At 35.9% G+C, this 19,912-nt stretch overlaps 1 protein-coding gene across 26 annotated transcripts in view; it reads right to left on the reverse strand.

The window, feature by feature from the left end:
• SYNE1 (spectrin repeat containing nuclear envelope protein 1) overlaps positions 1 to 19,912 on the reverse strand; it is a 287,044-nt gene that overhangs the window by 206,138 nt on the left and 60,994 nt on the right. For 20 of the 26 annotated variants that reach the window (XM_072926945.1, XM_072926947.1, XM_072926946.1 and 17 more), the window contains 11 exons: positions 17,353 to 17,373; positions 16,962 to 17,054; positions 15,168 to 15,346; positions 14,274 to 14,470; positions 14,006 to 14,115; positions 11,245 to 11,292; positions 6,333 to 6,440; positions 5,441 to 5,578; positions 4,143 to 4,307; positions 977 to 1,089; positions 272 to 440 (listed from right to left, as the gene is read on the reverse strand). In XM_072926945.1, the coding sequence (XP_072783046.1) occupies positions 272 to 440; positions 977 to 1,089; positions 4,143 to 4,307; positions 5,441 to 5,578; positions 6,333 to 6,440; positions 11,245 to 11,292; positions 14,006 to 14,115; positions 14,274 to 14,470; positions 15,168 to 15,346; positions 16,962 to 17,054; positions 17,353 to 17,373 (1,341 nt within the window). Of the gene's footprint in view, positions 1 to 271; positions 441 to 976; positions 1,090 to 1,630; positions 4,092 to 4,142; positions 4,308 to 5,440; positions 5,579 to 6,332; positions 6,441 to 11,244; positions 11,293 to 14,005; positions 14,116 to 14,273; positions 14,471 to 15,167; positions 15,347 to 16,961; positions 17,055 to 17,352; positions 17,374 to 19,912 lie in introns of those variants that run through there. The other 6 variants (XM_032747557.3, XM_032747541.3, XM_032747556.3 and 3 more) reach the window with 4 other exon arrangements.

Genomic DNA, 19,912 nt, shown 5'->3' on the forward strand with positions numbered 1-19,912 from the left:
CTTGCAAAATTAATCACTGGACAGCAGCTGGAACAGTATTTCTCTTTTTCAAAAAATGATGGAAAGAGGATAATTTTTACTTTTAGCCTTTTAACTAAGTTTGTCCATGGGGAAGACAGATTCACCTCTGAAGATATATTCCATAGGAATGCAGTCATAATGCTGATGACTGCCAAATGTGATATCTGTTTCTGTTCTTTTATACAATTCTAGAAAACTTAAATATGAAAATTTCAAAAATAGGTATAAAAAGAAGACAACCCCAACTTACAATATAATTTTGAAGAAGCAGTTCCACGGACTCTCGCCTTCCATATTTGATAATCCATGATTTTAACTTTGATTCTGCAAAGACTAAGAGTGACAGTAGACGGTACTTCAGTTCCAGAAACTCCATCTTCAACAGATGGAGCTCAGATGAAGAGACAACGAAATTAAACCTATGAAATGAATCACAGTATAGTAAAATACAGCAACATTCATTTTTGCAGGAGAGACTGAAAGCTTTAGTTACAGTGTGGATATTTTTCTAATCTTTCACCTCACTCAGACAAATATTTAATTATATGTTTTGATATTCTGATGACAGCTCTTGAACAACAAATTAATTACATTTCTTTTTTATCATGGAAAACATCAATTCACTTCTGTTACTAAGTTTTGCAAAGTCATTTTTCTTTTTTTTCACATGCATCCTGGCTGTTATATAACATTTCTTCCAGGGACAAGTAATAACAGGATCAGTATAAAAAAAAGTATTCCCATCCAAAATCTATTGCTTATTTTGATTCTCATCAATCTTAAAAGCATCAGGTTTTTCAGTATATTTTTATGTATTTTCTAGGAGGTTTTTCCATCCATCTCACTTTACCACTGAGAAATGTAGCTAGACAGTGATCCCTACATAAACAGATAAAAAAGCAAGCAGGCTCCTCTTCATGCACAGAAGCTTTTTATTTCAGATTGAAAGCCTTACCTGTCTGCCATATCCTCTAACTGGTCATGTGGAACAGGCACGCCATTAACAGACCTGGTCCTGTGGATCTCATGGAACGCCTTTTTGTGACCATCTATGTTTTTCAGCAGATCCTGATTAGATTTTAAGAAAGAGAGAGATATTGAGAGAGTGGGGGGAGGGAGGAGAGGGAGAGAAAAGGCTCACAGTAGGCTATCTAACTAATAAGCACAATTTTAAGCCGGCTCCGATGACTGAATGTAGTTAACTATTTGATCGTGCTCTCACATTTCCATGCAAGTTTATGCATACCACATAAACATTTACATCAACTTAAACATTTGCACAGGAAACCCCCTTATGTGAAGCTCTGTTACAGCCATGTCGAACAATTATGAAAGATTTTAAAACAGGATGCACTGCAAAAGGTTTAACAAAACAAGAACCCTTAACTGTATTAAATAATCTCTGAAATTCAGTCTGCCAATATACTAACATCCCAAAAGCATAAACCCCCTAAATTTACTCTTTAAATCATTATAACAGATACTAACCTTTGCTAAGTATAGACTGAAATTTTAAGCAACTAATCTGCTCTGCTATATATAAGTAGAAGATCTATAGCTCCTTCTCTAAGTACATATTCCATATTTAGTAAACTTTTTGCTCTCTCACCATCAAAAGGCTTCAGGATGGCTGTCTCAGTACTGCACGAGCGACTGCGGAATGTGGTACCCGACCCGTATTCCTGCGATCTGAACTGTACCAGTGAAACCCCTACAGCAGAGCACACTTCAACTGTAACTAAGCAACACCGCTTCAAACAGCTTCCTGGAGATTACATATTGAAATGAATGACTGGCAGCAGTCTTTGAAGAGACACTGTTAGCAATAACACGTCAAGTCCCCCGAGAGCAGCTGAGAGGGCACAGAATGGTGTTTTTTTTTTTTTTTTTACTGCAGACAGACAGCTGCTAGCACAAGGTGCTCAGAACCCTGCTAGCAAAGATTGTACAAAGGTTCCCCCTCTCTCTCACCTCAGGGAACAAAATGAAGGTTTCTGTACAGATCCTACATATGTATTTATTCCTATGTGCCTAGGGAGGGCTTCTCCCCAGCCAAATCCCTGTGTTTGCACAGGAGGAATTTCTGTGGAAATTCTCTGGCTCAGCTCACCAAATGGCCCCACTATCCCCATCAACCTGCCTGGGTTTTCATTGTTTTCTGCTTCAGCCAACATCCTGCTGTGAAGAGAAATGAGCTAGGCTTTCTCAGATGCAGGTGATGTGCTGATTTTATCATGGTGAAAACTCCTGACATAGTCTCACATAAAGGAAAGATTTGGAACAAGTATCTCAGCTGGATTTGAGACCTTGCCATACAAGGGATGCAAAGGATGCATAGGGATGCCCCTAACATGCACTGGTGAGTCAAAACAAATCACAGTAGTTTCATCCAACATCAACAGGAAGCTCATGAAAACCTATGCACAGCATTCTCATAAAATGAAATCCTGCTCTGGGAAATGACCCTCAACAAACACAGACATTGCCCTTAAATCCTGGATCTTAGTAGCAATATCAACTAAAATAAGCACAGGTGCTTGCCTGATTGCACGAGGTTTGTCCAAATAAGCTGGTACATTTTGTACTAAATTCAAAATAGCCATAAGCTATAAAGTTCACTAAAATAATCCATTGTCAGAGGAGACAAAGATAAAAAGGAAGCAATTATGTCATCTGAACAAATTCAAACAAACAATCAAACCAGAAGGCAACAAGGAAACATTATTGAAAAAAAACAAAATCATGAATGCATTTCTGGTACTATCCAGTAGCACATTCGGATTCATCAATTCAAATCTGAGCAACAAAACAAACTTCAGGAACAGATAGAATTATTTCTGCTTCTCTTGAAGCTTTTTCTATCCCACTCCCATGGAAAAATTCCCCTGGAACAGATTAACCTAAATCAAAGTTTATTTGTTGGCATGGAAATCCCTCACAACAGTATTTCTGATGCAAATAAAGAACAGTTTAGGGTAAGTCTTTTGTACTTCTTATGAATGTTTCAAAAGGAGGTCTAGTGTTCACATTCTAAGAACAAAATAGTGTTTGACTTGTTAATTTTATTTAAAAACAAATGTCAAATCCTATGAATCCTGCAATGTTTGATGCTACCAAGAAAGTTAATGAAATTTAGCATTACAGGAGACAAGACCCTGAAAAAATCTGTATCTTCCTTACAGATTGTAACAAATTTACAAATTTACAAATTTAATTAGTTACTACTAAAATAAGACGAGCTACAATTTTTCTAATAAAAATTAATCAGATGACCATGAAATTTCTCAGCTTTTCATGATATAACATTGCTTTTTGATGAAAAAACCCTATCCATATCCTAAACACAAAAAATAAGAAATTCACAAAAACAGTTTTAAGACAGTAGTGCTAGAGGAGGAAAAAAAGCATTATAAAACAATACAGCCTCAAGTACTGTCTTTCTCTACACCATCTTTTCCCTTTCATTTACTGGTTCAGTTTCTTTTATCATCTCACCAACATATTTTTTCACCAATACATTTTCTCATGCATATTATGCAAATCCACAGAAAAAAAACTCAACATTTTGGTTTTAAATGAGAACTTGGACTCAGCAAAGAATGATGGTACAATTATTTACATTCATCTGGAAAATTTCCTGTTTACCACAGCACGTTATCTGCCATCACAGATGGCTATCATGCTATCTGTCATCACAACACTATCAAAATCCACTTCATTCTCATTTTCTCCCCCCATCAATGTCACCTGCACTATCAGCACACTAAGTTAGCGCATGCATTTATTCCCTTTTTCCTGTTCCAACCAATTAGTTCATACTAGTTGAACAATGCACCCAATATTATGAGCTCCCTATGGAATTCTACCATAGAAATTAAAAATAGTAATAGCTGATATACTTCATTTAGAAGAAGCAAAAACATTTGAAAGCCATTCTGAATAATGGTTGCAAGATACACAGATATCACAGTTCTCTGTCATGAGAAGACACCAACCTTTAACAACCAACAGGACAACATAACCCACAGAAAACAGAAATAATTATTTTTGCAGAGTATGGATCATTTCAAGCTGTGAAAACAAGGGAGAGTAAGGCACAGAATGAATGCATCTCCATCTACCTTATGTTGTTCAAGCTTCCTGTGTATTGTGTTTGCTGTTTCCTCATGAGCTTGCTGAACAGTTACTTCTTCCCTCAGAGCCGACTCTGCCCTGTAGAGCCAAGCACCTATGGTACCCAAAGGTGCAGGAAGGGATTTATCAAGGTGTATGTGCCAATCAAGCATCTAGGAAGTAAAAGGAAAAGGGCTGAAATTCCTCCCTTGCTAAATAATACAAGTACATTGATAAAAAGCAGAGTATAATTGAGACATAAATCTAAATATATTATTCCACATGAGTTTGGAAATTACAGCATTCTCACAGGCAACAAAATCTCTATTAGTATTTGTCGATTTATGTATTTCCCTTTCTGAATGGTAATTGAGTTACAGAATGATCATGGATAAACTGAAACAATTGAGAAGCAAAATGTCTGGAATTTCATCAGTTAATAGGCTCAGAAAGGGATACAAGACCTTCTTCTGCCAATATTATTTAATTCATGCTCCTGCATAAAATCTTTGTATCTCTATTTTGACCATACTTTTTATATATAAGGTTCTCATGAGTCTCAAAAGACTGTGTAGGGGAGAATATAGCAATAGAACACTATGTCTTATTGGCAATGCCAGTTATGGGAGTGAAAACATAATGAAAATTATGAGAAAACTCCAGAATAATTTTAAACACATCCTCTGTTAAATACATGACATAAAATATATATATGCAATACAGATATACACTAGTAATAGTGTTTTCATAATTTTTAATTTGGGTCAAACAGTATAATTTGCTTAGGATTTTTCATTCAGTTCTTCAAAATTGCCATCATAAATACTAAAATTAATTTATTACTATTGAAAATAGGTAAAAGAATAATTAAAACTTCATTTATTGGTAAAGTATTCAGTATTGCATATATATTTTTTAGTTATATTAAAAACTTTTGTATTAGAATTTCTCAAATAACTGGCAATTTACATAGGAACATTGGGTTTGGAAGTGGCATTGTGTATGCTTTTCTTTCTAACAATGTCTTGAACTTGTCTGAGCACTGTTACCACTCTTTCAGGTAAAGGGAAATCTCAAAGTATAGTCTTTTTCTTAAAGTTCATATTCTATCTTAGAGCAATATTAAAGATGATAGTGCAGTAAATATTCTCAAAACAAATGCAAAATAATTCATCAGTGCCAGAAATTTGGTCCACTTTTAGGTTCCTAATGCCTAATAAAATAAATAGCAAACAAGTGCTTAAATGATTTTAAATTTCACTCTACATTTAATAAAAAATATATAGCACAATGATTTTCAACTTACCCTGGAAGTAACTCTCTCCCATGCCTGCTTCACCACAGCTTGATCAAGTGATAATTTACCATCTTTCCTTACTGACTGGGTTGCAAGTTCAAACTGTTTCCTTTTTACCTCATATTGTACTCTGAAATGCTTAAATGACTGCACAAAGAGAAAACCAAATCAATTACAGTAGAGAGTGAAGGAGTTAAATTCTTTAACATTTATAGAGTACCATAACCTATGGAAATTTTGTACTGATAGCTGTCCTAATATTTCCCAAAGAGGAATAGCATTTAACTTCTATGTTTACTTGTATACTTTTTATTTATATATAGATAGGACTTTTGTATTTCTCTTCAGCTATCAGATGCATAAAACATATATGAAATGAGATAATAATTGATCAGATTAAATTGTAACTGGATTTAATGCTACTTGGGACAGTGACTGCATTTAGAGAACAGGCAAGGTTCAGGAGAAAATTTAGGCCATGTTTTGTGTTTCTGATTTAGACATTAACATTTGAGAGAGCAGATGAAAATAAAACTCTTAAGTCCTGTCCTCTCCACCTGTCACCTCATCCAGCCTTCAGTCATACCTCTTATCTGAGCTAAGTCATGCAGGATCTGGAGGGATGGCACAGACACATGCCCTCTTCTAACTAGGACAGTCCTTCACACTGCTGGGAAAAGCTCTGTCTTAGGCAAACCATCTGTGCACTGTCCCACGTAGCAAAGCTGGAGCTGACATTATAACTCCTCCACCAATAACAGGCAAGACACTTTGTGTCCTTATTTCTTTAAACAATACTATAGTGACTCTCATTTATACAGACTGCACAAAACACTGCACTACCTGTTACACATAATGATGACAAAGACTTGTTATCATATATAATTTCCCTGCTGCTTACCTGATACTTCTCTTGTAAGCTTGTATCTGCCACCTGTGCTCGGGCTATGTCTCTTTCAAATTGTTCTGCCCACACTTTTAGGTCTCTTAGCATCAGTCTGTCTTCCTTCTATGATGTAGTACAACCACACATTAAAAAAAAACCCCATTGCAGCCTTTTAGTAGAGCTGTCAGATGTAGTCCAGAAATTAACATCTCTATAGCAAGTCAAGGTCATTAGTTGTAGTGAAAGCAAATGTGCCCAATTCTCTTAGAATTTACCTTCTTACAGTCATACTTAAAAGCATTTTCTCAGTCTGAGAGAAGTCAGCAACTGGACACGAGTCTTACGGGAGTGATTTCATGACAAGCGGGGACATTGCAGTGTCAGAGATATTATCAGCAGTTTTCATCTGATGTTAAATTAACATGAAGTTCTTTAAAGATATCTTAACAACTAATTTTAGCTTTCAATAGATTAGTGAAGTCAATTTTCAGTAAAAGTTAATTGAGCTGAGACAGGAGAGGATTTTTAAATCTTTTACCACCATTTTATTAGCTGGTCTGCTGTTGCTGAAAAGAAAAGTTATTGTCTGATTGACTTCAGGGTAATCCTTTATATCAACTCCAAGTCCAGAAGTAAGCAAACTATTTAGAATATTTTAACATGGAAAATGAAAAGAAAGAAAGAAAGAAAACACAACTATATATTAAAATTTCTTTTCCCTCTATGCCGTTTTACGGCTTTGAAGAAAAGCATATTTGTTTTACAGTTTACCACTTCAGTCTGTCATGGCACTGCAGCTTTGCAAGGCTGAAAAGTTCTCTGCAAAACTCACTGACTTGGCAATGGGCAGAAAAACACTAACAGAAAGTCTCAGGTCTGTGAGCATGTAATAAGGTTATAAAGGAATAGAAAGTATTCTGCGCACTGTGTAAGCAGACCGGTCAAGTAGGATACAAATGTCCCTGATTTCCAAACAATGAACCAGATGTGTTGGCTGTTAATCAGAAGCTACTTTTTGAAACCAAAGAAGCCCTATTACTGCCAAATTTGTCAGAAACAGATAAATAACAAATCATATAAGCTAATCACCTAAAATGGGTCACACTTCAAGCATTACATGGGAGAGGAAAAACTGGACCATGGGATGAAAAAAGAGTAATCACTGCCTGCATTTAAGAAACAAAGTACTGTCTTTTAAAAAATGAACCTGACAGTGGAAAGAAGCCAATCTATGGTTCCTTTCTTTGAAAGCTGCCTAAAATAAGTAAAGTATAACTTCCTCTTAATAATTTTTAAAATATAAAGCTATTGGTTCATTTCAGCCAAGGAAAGGACAGGCTCAGATAAGAAAGAAATCTTTGATGTATTTCTACTAATTCTTTTACTGAGCCTCTACTCAGAACAGTGGTAGCTGGTTGGACATAGTTTGCACAACAGATTTGCAGTTATCACAGTTATCCTGACAGCCAGGTAGTTGCAGTGAGGTTAATATGCTGTTAGAGCAGCCGTGCTGGAACAAAATTCTCTGTAGCTCATGCTCCTTTCTTCTGACCCACACAGGCTGATACCTGAGAACCAGTATAGCACAGATAAAACACGTCCCTGCTCCAGCTACCTGTAATACTCGGTTTTCCTTGGTGTCCCAAGAAGCCAAAACTCCCAGCACTTCCAAATTTTCAAATAATTTAAATATAGAGGAGAATAAAATTTCTATTCTTCTTGTCTGTGTGTGTGAATATAACATCAAGATTCTTTAAGAAAGCCAGCAAATTCATGACTACCCCCCTATGAGGAAAATTATAGAATCATTTAGGTTAGAAAAGACCTCTAAGATCGTCTATTACAGCCAAGCAGAATATAAAAAAGAGAGTATCTTAAACCATTCAGCCATGAAAAAAAGAACTTTGGTATTAAATTTGTTCTATTCTATAACTTTAATGAGACTGTTGAGATCTCTATTAGTATTTAGCTGCCAGCTCCATAAAGCAATACTAAACTGTGCATCTTAATGGATTGAAAATGCTACAGCAATCTCACTGACTGAAAATTTCAGTAAGATATTCTTGAAGTCATGAAGGGTAGACGTGTGCCCCAATGCTCTGTATATTACTTCTAATTCACACTATAAAATTCAGTTTCATCAAATACTCCTTTATATTCTTCATATTCCTTAAGGTAAGACTGACAGAGCATCTATATGCCTGCAACCATTCAGACAGCAATCTGAGCAAAACAGGTATTTTGCAAGATTACTTTATCAGTTAAAAATTTAAATTTAAAACCTGTTCTGACCAAATGGTTTTGAAATATAGTATCTCTGGGATCAAGAATACCTCTATGATACCTGAAGATAACACAGGAACAGCCTCACCTCTCTCAGACCGCATATGATTTCTCTGATACAAAGTAAGCAGGTAGCATTTAGTCTTCTTCATTTAAAAAACCTATTTATTTAGGCAAATTTTGATCACTTGAATTGCAAAAGATGTAGATGCTTCAGCAACCATCTAACTGGATGCTATAAATTACATTGTGCAACAAGGCACAATGAATCTTTTATTTATTTATTTATTCATGTGTTGTAACAGGTTTCCAGTTCAGTACATCACTTACCACCTGCAAATTAGATTTTGTGGTTCTTGGTTGATACTAAAGCCCTTTAAAGTCTCAGTTTACGTAATCAACAGAAGAGATTCACTTTCTTAGACACCAAGGTGCTTGTCATCAACACCCACCAAATTTAATGAACTATCATTCTTGAAAAAAGACTTTCATTAGTGCCTAGTATTCTTACTCTTAATAAAAACAAAATCAAAATTACATCCTCACAGATATGTAAACTATCTTCTAAAGTCTGCCCATCTGAAGTAGGATGCAGATCAGAAGACAGACCACCAAACAGAAGTAATCTAGAATAAATATAAATATTTGTGCTTTCTCCAGCATGAGGACCATTGATCTCTGATCCATTTATTTGAATTTATCTAAAATCCTGTCATTCACTCAGTATACTATTTCCGAGCAGCATTTCTAAATATTAATTTATCCTTACACATTTCCATGAATGTTCACATATTTGTAGAGATGAACAGAACTGGAGCACTCAGCTGACAAGGAACATCAAAGAAGGTATTTAGAGAGAAAAGTTTATGAGTTCTGATGTGATAATGGAGTACACTTTAAATTTGCAAAGAAAGTTTTCAGCCCAGACTCAAGATCAAAATATTATTTTATTAACTGATATGCCAGAGTTAATTTGAAAATTACATAGCACAGAATACTGTAGGGTTTGAAGAGCTTAAAATATAATGAAAATCTTAATTATGGACTGGAAAAGATGTATTTTGTTTAGTTCCCTAACATGTAAGTATAAACAAGGTGTACGGATCAAATTCTCAGGCACAGACACTAGAATTTTCAAATATTACCTTTTAAATCAAAAAAAGCTTGTCTGTTTTTCAGGGACATTGAACCATTGCATTGCATAAATACTGAGAAAATGAAGTCCCTTCAAAAATGCTTTTATATAAATTCAACTGAGTATGCTGTTCATTTTGAAAACTCTGACTTATATCCATAAGTTACTGGATATATAGAGGTTACTGAAACTCCCTGTATCACAGACACAGGGTGAATGCTGAGCCAGGCATCACCTTCAGGGATGAACTATTAATGACTAGCTGCAGAAGTAGACTAAATCCCTGGAAAAGCTCAGAAAGCTATTTTTGCATCTGCTGCTCAGGAAATTCCTCTTACACTGGGGAACTCTGCTGGCATAAAAATGTCAGAGATGACAGGATTATCTTCTGAATTACTTGCTCATCAAAGACAAGAAGAGAAAGAATTTACATCAGAAATACTTTGAGGGGGTGAGATTTAAGTACAGCTAAATTTATACCATGATAAGGAAATCGGCAGAGTTTTACCATTTCAAATCTCCTCTGGCTTAAGAAGCAATGTACTGGGGCTGGGTAAGGCTAAGGATTTGGAAAGTCCCATCAAAGGCTCCCAAACTTGCTTGAGTTAGCTTGAATGGATTGAGAATATAGGAGTAATTCTGTTCTCAGTATAAATCTTTGCTTCAATACATCACTAGTTAGATATATATAACATGAGACAAAGATGAACCCTTGATCCTAGTTACTTTAAAATAATCTATTTTATATATTTAGTTAGCAAAAAAAATCCCAGCCAAAAAAAACCCAAGAATGTGGAATTTGAAGAATTAGTTGGATCAGGTCAAGCTATAAACACTTTTGACTGACTGCAGTGACACCTGCTATTCATTTCACAATATACCCACAGTTATTCAGTTTTACCTCTGAATGCTCGTTTCAGACACTCTGTGTTAGGTTTCTGAACTTCTCTCAGTTAATACTAGAAAATCAGAAGTATCTAAAAGTCTAGGATGGTTAAAATGTATATTTTAAAAAATATAATAATTTAGATGAAAATGGAGCAGCACATCACACAATTACAGATGAATACTCTCCTTCCAACCCACAAGCCACACATATCATTTACACAAGCATACACTCTATAAACCTAAAGACATACAAAAGTATCCATCTAAAATGAGATTAGATATGTAGAAACACTGAACTGTATTCTATTTATTTCAATTTTATATCTATACTTAAGAAAACCAAGAGCATAGTCTGGGATTTATTATAGGAACGCTGACTTTCTTTTCTATAATATTTCTGTTATTTGCAAAATTAAGTATTAGGCTGTTAGGGTCAGCTCATGTAAGAGAGCAACCTAGATTCATCATGTTAATGTATTGCTTTTCAGGAAAGATAAATTTAAGGTTAGCAAACTAATGTACATTAACACCCCCAAAATCTAAAGTCAAATAAGGGCAGGATGAAAAGAGAGAACCATGGAAGGTCAAATTCAAGCAATTATTGTGAGCATACACCCTTACCTTAAATTTCATAAAAGAAATGACAAAAGTTGGGATTGCTTGAAGTTCCTAGCAATATGAAACAAATGGGAAAACAAGCAGCAAGGAAAAAAAAGAAAAAAGCAAAATAAAATAAAGGAAAGCAGGCAGAAAGTCCAGAGAGAACAGTAAGAGCCACACATGTAGGAATACTAGATGTACTTAGAACTATTATCAAGCTCACATGTCTTTATCATATCTAGTGAAGTAGTTTTCGTATTAGATCTGATTTCCAGATTGCTAATCACTGCATGATTTATTTTATCTGGAAGCATAATTACTTACCTTAGAGTAACTGTGTTTCTTTGAGATGTGTTGACTACATGAGTTCATACATGTTCATAGCTGGTCCATGCATGAGAGATTAGACTCCTTTTAATTCTGAAAATGCACATGCAAATAGCTGTTCCCTCTGACCACAAATAAGGGATAAGTTTCAATCGTTACTCCACTTCTTCCAATGCAAATTCTTTATGAACTGAGCATTGAATCAGGAGGGAATACCAACAGGAATTTGTGCGGACAACACATCTTGAGGAAACACAGTGACAGCTGATTTGAGTGGAGGTGGGGAAGAATGTTAGAAATCTCCTCTTGCCCTCCCTCTCCTTGCCAAAATTCACCGAGACACAGCCCAGTCTGAAGTAGGATCCTTCTAACTAAATGTAGGCATCTGCAACTAGGATAGTCCCTTTTCAGTTCTTCAGGCAATGTAGATAAAACCAGTTTTATCTAGCATCTACTGTCCAATTTACAGCAGGCACTTAACACATGTCAGGTAAAATGTATCCTTAAACAAAAAATTAGGATTAGTCCAAGAGTGCAGGGGACAAGAGTCTTGCAAGGTTATCCCTCCCAGGTACCAGGATTGTGTGACAAATATTTCTTTAGACTATACTTCAGCAGGAAGACAGAGAGGTTAAAAATAGGGGGTTATACTGGTCATGAAAACAAAAAGCTTTTTAATCAACTGCCAACAATGTTTTATCTATCATTACCTTAGGGATGGATTAATCTGACTCTGTTTTACCTCTGTTAATATGCTCTGCAAGACAGGCTTCCAGAAGGTTGTTTGTTTAAGACACGATGTCTTAAGAAAGATGTCATCTGGGTAAGTGTTTATCTCTTGCTGACTACAGGTGGAATAATGCAAGCTTTTAGATTTTAAGGATGAATCCTGTTCTATGTAACTAAACTAACCAAATAATTTAAAGATGGACAAGGATATTCCAGGACAGTAAAAAGGAATATAGTTCTTCATCCAGGAAACAAAGAATGATGACCCTAGAAATTGAGTGCAATGTCAAACTCTTACTTTCTTCCCAAGGTCTGGACGCTACTGGTTTCTGCAGCATGACATGCAAGAGGCCAGCACTTCTACCAAAATTTATGTGGATTGTTAGTGGAATATCTAAGAAGAGGAAGTGGTTCCGAGATCAGCATGTTAACATGTCAAATTGATTTGTGTTGCTCTGCTTCCTAGTAATTCACGTAGAATTCTGGATGCAACTCATTATTTGCCCTTTCATAACTCGTGTGCTAGCATCTCTGTGGGTACAGCCAGAGACAGGCAGAGCATGGAATGGCTCAATCCTGCATTCTCCTGCATCATGTCTGCATAAATCTCAGGGGAAGGTGGTGAGGTTGTTCCTCAAAACCCAGTCCCAGCACAGCAGAAGGCCTGGCCAAGGCTGTTGGCAGCAGAAGCTCCCTGTGTGCCATGCTATGAGGATGGCAGGACTGCCTCAGCCTGAACAGGCCACAGAACGAGGTTTCAGTGCTCACTCAGTCCTTTCAGCAGCCCCATTGCTTAGCAGGATGCTGAGACACTGGCACAAGCATGTACCCAGATTAATGCTGCAGGAAGGAGAATAATAAGTTCCAGTGCTCAGGCACTGGAATCAAACAGCAAATCTACAGCTACCTTAGCCTCACACAGGCAGAAGGAAGGAGACTCACTCCTTTCAAAGCTCTTTTCTACCTCTGTAGGGAATGCAAAGAAATGCAGATAAAAAATTGTTTCTTCTTTCTCTCTTGCTGGGGCTGAGCAGATTGTCTCAGCAGTGCTTCCCGTGTTTGCCATGAAGCAAGCAAATCAGCACTAGGAAGTGAGTCATGATAACTTGGCATTGCTGAGCACATAGAATTCCAGTGCAAAGCCAATGCACTAGAGCCTACACAAAACAAATTCCAGTGACGAAACACAATTGAAAACAATTCCTTACAGCAAAGAGTTAAACATCAGTGTGAAATAGAAAGGAACCTCTGTCAAAATTGTAAATGCCTGTCAAGTATAAAAGCCCAAAGACTCTACCTAAGCAATATCTTACACCATTCTTGTTCTTTTCCAGAAACACGGTGTGATAGAAATATAAATGACACATTGCTTTAAGTAATAAATTATTACAGTATCACTGGTGTTATGCTTAAAAACCTGTTAAGGAACTTCAGTATCTATTTGTTTGCCACTATGTACAATAACTGGTAGTGCTATTTTTTGCTCCTGCTGCTCCTGAAAAGATGAAAATATCTGCAAGATCACCATATTATTTTCTCCACCTACTAAACATCTGCAAGACTTGCTCCTTTATTCTTGGCTAATCTTTCCCAGTTTTCTTAGTGTGCTTGTCACTTGAACTGTTCATAAAAAGGAAATATAATAAACCAAAAGAAAGTAATAAAATGTATTTATAAAGCCCCCCTTCATTATAAACTTTTTTATAGTTATGCAAGAGAAACTTACATCATTCTCTGGCACATCAGTCACTGTATGATGAGGATCAGGATAGTACTTCAAAAACTGGGCTACATAGGTCATGACAGACTTTTCATCTGGCTTTTCAACATCCACATCTAGACAAATAAAGACAAGAAAAAAAAAATTAGCTGAATGGCATTAAGTGCTGCTTAAATATCTAACCACTATGAATTAGCACATCTGGCCTAAGACATGCCAAGTAGTTAAAACTTTTTCAAGTTGAAAAATGCTTTTTCAACTAAGTATTAGGTACCTTCGGGGTCAAGGAGCCTTGGGATTCCTAGTTCTGCTTCTGCAATTGTGAAGGCTTCTTCCAAGTTTTCTCTATTTGACCTTCCCTTCACTTTCTCCATGTCCACTAAATCTGGGCGGATAGCATGAATAACAGAATGAAATGCAACACCACTCCTCCAACTTTGTCCAAAATCTTTGATTTCAATTCCAACTTGCCTAAAAAAAAAAAAAAAAAAGAAAGGGAAAGAAGTTACTAACAACATCAGGACTACATGAAATGGGGAGAGATATGAATGCTCCACCCCAGTGTTACCCATCATTAAACCTATACCACTTGTCCCTGTAGTGCCCAGTTAGGTCAACTGAAGTTCCATATACCCACTGCATAAATTCATTTTTTACCTACAAAGATCCAAATGGTTCTTATCATATACATGGTGTATTTGTCTCCAGTGGGCTTGCTAGACCAAATAAGACATGAAGAAATGAGCAAGTGCCAGAATTCAATGTTCCTACAAGCTTTCACTGAGGAATGCTTAATCAGTGTGGTACTGGAAGTGTCACATGGAGTGTTTTGGCAGCAGGACTAACACACTGTCATGCAGACATCCAATTCCCCTTTCAGCTCCTCATTCTGTCAGAGATAATCCCACTCATTAGTTGGAAATTATAAAATATAATCGCATGCGAAATGAATGTAAATCATTACTTATTACTTGATTTGTTTTATAGTGGTAACATTTAGCAGCCTCAGTTGTCAAAAGGAATGTGGTGAGGGGCTCTATAATTATATATAGAGGAAGGCAGTAGATAAATAAAGAGCAAAAGGATGATCCCTGACTGAGAGAGCTTAGAAACTGAGCAAAAATCTTTCACTTAAAATATAAAATCAGTTCGTCTGCAGTTTACTTACTTTGCTGCTGTGTACTGTAACCATTTTAACAAAGCCTTCCTGGCACTCCCTTGGACCTTGGTTACCACCTTCCGTTTGCTTGGGGGACTTGCAGTTTCTGAACTGACAACACTTTCCACAGAAGAAGCACTGCTAGACAAGGGTTGCAGCTGTGGGAGGTTGCTTGTAAGCTCTTCAATCTGCAGGGAAAAAAATATTAATGAACTCTTTGTAGATAATCTGATTCATACCAGTTTCTTTAATAATTCCCCAATACAACTGTCTAAATAAAGTTGGGCAGAAGCTGTAATTAACTGTGTTTTATTTAAACATGTATTATAGGAGCTTTAGAAACGTTAATGTATGTGCCCAGATGATGGTCCTAAATTCAGAAGCACTAGGCATCTAACAATGACTGATTTCACACCCTACAGCTAGAAAAATATGCAAGTGTGTCATGTTATCTATTATAGGAAATTATCACCAAAACAGAAGACAATACCTTACATGTAGTTTGAGTTCAGATTATAAAATAATCCACTCATTTCAGAGCAGTGTCATTCAATTAAAGAAGGGTAGTTCTGGATAGTTTTTTTACTTCCTGTTGTACTGTTCCAGCATAAATTCAATTGTGTTTTTACTTAGAGGTACCTTGTGAAGAAATAGTGAATGTACTGCAGGCAAAGTGCTTTAAAAGTGCTTACTAAGGGTGTAGGACAGTAATTATGCTTGCCATCAAATGAAAATCATTAACTTTATTCTTTCAAGAACATTAATTTGACTAACAATTTGGTTCTTTAACATGACAAAGCTATATCCAGAGGAAGTTGCAGGATTTCTTTATGCTGTCCTCTTAAAATCCAAAGTTGCCACATTACAGAATGAGTCTGCCAGAATGAGAACCACAGCTCTCATGGATTCCTGCTTTCAATCATGTTGAAATTATGTATCTGCCTGTGACAACTAAAGGAAAGGTCAAAAAATTATAAAAAATATACAAAAAGCTAGAGTTTCAGTAAGACTGAGAAACATAATCTTCTCTCTTCATTTGAATGAGCTATAAATTAAAATGTCAATATCATTCTGACTAACTTTCACTCTGATGAACTCTAAACTACTGAGGCATCGCAGTGGTTGGTGCTGAGGAGAACAGCATCCCTGAGACATCACAAGGGAGCCAAAGAACCCCATAAAGAAGAGCAATAAAATTAGTTGTTATTTTAAGTGTAGAACAGTGACTCACTTTGTTAACCCATATGGACAGGATTTAGAAGCCAGTTTTACCTCCCACCTAACTTCAACAGAATGCAAGTGATTTCTCCTCTACAGATTCAACCCTCTCTCAATCTACATCATTCACAGCTAAATTTCATCCTTGCAAATGCCTGCATCTGCCAGTGAAATCACCATGTTTACATGTATGGTCTGAGAATAATTACTGAATGACATCCAGTGCACTGGAATTAGACATTCAGCTCAGTCACCACTGAGGTTGCTAAAGATAATTGTAACAAGAATCCACAATTCTATTGCTTTCCTCTTTTGCAATGTTGTATTCTTTAGAGAAAGCAGAAGAATATGTTTCAGTGATGAAGGCACTCTATTCTAGGCAAAGACCAATCTATTCCACAGACAAGTATTTAATTTTACTCAATGTGAAGCATCATCACCTGTTGCTTTATTCAGGATCAGATCCTCGGCAAGTGACAAAGTGACTTAACTATGATGAAAGACTAGAACTACACCAGTTCATATAAAATGATGATCTGAACCATTGTTTGAGCAAGCAACTCTTAAGTACAAAAAATATAGTACCTGAAAATATAAAATGATGGTCCACACCAAGCCAAGCACAATAGAAGGCCTGCCATCAGCAATATCAGTTGAGTTTATGTTGACAAGCTTAATCTATATAGAAAAGAAAGCGTGTTACTATCACACACAAAGTATAGCAATTATGAAATGCTTTTCAAATAGGTTCTATATTTGAAAAGCATTTCTGCAATCAAACAAGATTCTCAATTAAAAAACCCCAAATACTGAATAGTGCAATTTCGCATTTATAATTTAGACAATTATAATTTCACATCTGGAAAGGTCTTGCAAGTAATGGAAAATTTTAAAGACTAATCCATGCTATTATTTGTAGAAAAAATAATGTCAAGCAGAAAGAAAAATAAAAATTAGATAGAAACACTGTACAAACCGGAGATCCTCTGTATACGGACTAGCATGAAAAGCAAAAGAAAAATGTGATACAAAAAAAAATTTTAAATTATTAATTATTAGGTAAATGCATTAATCAATTTTTTTTAATGCAAAGAAAGCACATTTTTGGCCTATTGTACAATAAAATTTTATCAAGAGAACAAATTAAATACTCTGCAACATATTTTAAATTATGCAGGGGTTTCTTGATAAAGTTCTAAACCATATGTAATGAAAATTAAAAAAAAGTGAGTTTAAAAATAAAAATATAAAAAGGAAAGGGGTGGACAAATCATAAAGAAAGAAAAGGGAAAAAAGAATACTAGGGTTCTCCTGCAAAGAGCATTTTATTGTAAAGGATATCACAACCACTGATTAAGGCCCCTTTGTGAGACAAGCCTAACAATAGCTCTTTTAAAAATAGAGTGGGAAAAAATTAGTTGTCCAAGGTCAAATTAAGTTTTTCAACAGAAATGGGAACAGATTTCATGACTATTAACTCTCAACTGCTAATCTACAGTCTGAATAAAATATCATCCTAAAATAAATTCATAAGATAGAAGGAAATAAAGAGGGGAATATATGATAAAGAAAATAACATGTAGATAATGCTCAAGGAAATGAAATAAAACAAGCAGTATTGGAAAGTTAGCAACTATGTTAGTACTTATTTCCTCAGCAAAACTAAGACTCAGACACCAATCATGATAAAATTATGAATGACTGCCAAAGTGCCCATTTACTACAAGCTTGTTCAAGGACAAAAGCTGTGGATAAACCTTGGTAAGCAGTCCAAAAAATAGACTGAGAATGACTTCAAGTGACCTCTTATTTCTCTCCAAAACAGAGGAAGGCCTGCATTTCTCTGAATCAGCAGTTGGGAATCTACTAGGTAATGTGAAGTGCAAACAAAATTTTGTCCAGACCTCTAACTTTTTTTGTACAGGATGCTTTGGAAGAGGCACAGCAGAAGTCCCCATAATTTATATTTTCAATCCTCTCCACCAAGAAATAGAAAAAACTCTAGGAAAATAAACATTACTAGTTTCTCCACCAGTCAATAAGGAAAATTTTCTATTAGTTTTCCTAAAAAAATATACCTCATTCTTTCAGCTGGACCAATTCCAAGAAAAGCTTTTATTTTCCTAGAAAGTGAGATTATTTTATTATCTATTACAAATCAAAATATTTACAGGGACTCAGCTAAAGCTTCTGATCAGGCTACTGTTCACAGAAGCACAGCCTATCTAGCCTAGTTACTGAGTTACCTTTATCTTATACACTATTGAGATGGATCTAGAACTAAAAAGAGACTTTTCAGAACCACGAGAAAACCAATTTTGTCCAGAATAGTATCTGTTAATTATGAACTGCAGTTTGTCGTGTAACGGGACTATTAGCAGAATCTCTTTGGACAGTGAAAACAGGAAGTTTATTGAAAGTGTAATAAGGTTTATTTATGGAAGAGCCCACAGAGGAAGGAGATCCTGTCTGTGTTTGTTGCCCTCTGAGTACAGCCCAGGGATGACATTTAGCTACTGAAGGTGCATTTGTTGTCTGAACAGTATCCCCACCTCCGTTGGGAGGAGAAGGGGGAGAGGCTGGATAGATGCATCCTTTAGGTTGGATTCAGCTTATGGAACACTGCTGTCAGCCACCCTGATACACTTGACACCCTGCATATTTCCAATGCCCTCTAGAAGAAAATCTGGGACACCAATACAACTACTAAGACGAGTGCAGACAAAAATTCTGAGATACCAGGAGGAAAAACACGGCGCTCTGGCAATCTCCCTTCATCCTTGGCAGGGCCAGTTGTCCAGATGCACTGCTATATATTTGTGGGATCCAAGAGGAGTCACCCACCATCCTGTGACATGGAAACTAAGGAAGTGTGGGTGTTTTGCTCATCTCCCCAGCCTTACCTTATGCTTTGTATTAACAAACTATACTTCCTCAAATAGGTAGGTTGTGAGCTAAAGTGCACTTTTGCTTCAGAAATATATTTGCTTAGGTTATACATTTTCAATTTTAGTAAGTTCTCTTTTAGATTTATTTTTATGGGCATCGCCTAAGACTGTTTCCCATATAACAAAACTGTAATTAGGACTAGATGTAAAAGAGTCAAAGAGAGGGAAAGGTTGCCAAAATCAAACAATTCCCAGTGAACAATATTGTGGAGACATAAAATTAATCAGGTATAAGATCTGCATTGACAAAAAAATGAAGTAAAATGCAGAAATTAGGGGACAAAATACCTACAATCCAAAGAAAAAATCCAGATCTGAATCATTACAGTACACAGAGAGTCAGGAAAAAGGGTAGAAATGTATTGCTTTTGTATGCTATTCATAGCTAGATGAAAATGAGTTTTTAAGTTTTCTTCTTTTGTTAAATTTAAAAATTATTATTTTTGCTTTTCTAAAACAGCCACAGCACTGACTGTACCAGAATAAATACAGGAATTAGTCTGAAGTCCTGGCCAGCTAATAAGGGGTCATATTTCCCTAAATTTTCATATCTGTAATTCCAGGGAAAATATTTTTGCATGTCAAAGT

Source organism: Taeniopygia guttata, chromosome 3, assembly GCF_048771995.1.
Source record: "Taeniopygia guttata chromosome 3, bTaeGut7.mat, whole genome shotgun sequence".
NCBI lineage: Eukaryota > Metazoa > Chordata > Aves > Passeriformes > Estrildidae > Taeniopygia > Taeniopygia guttata.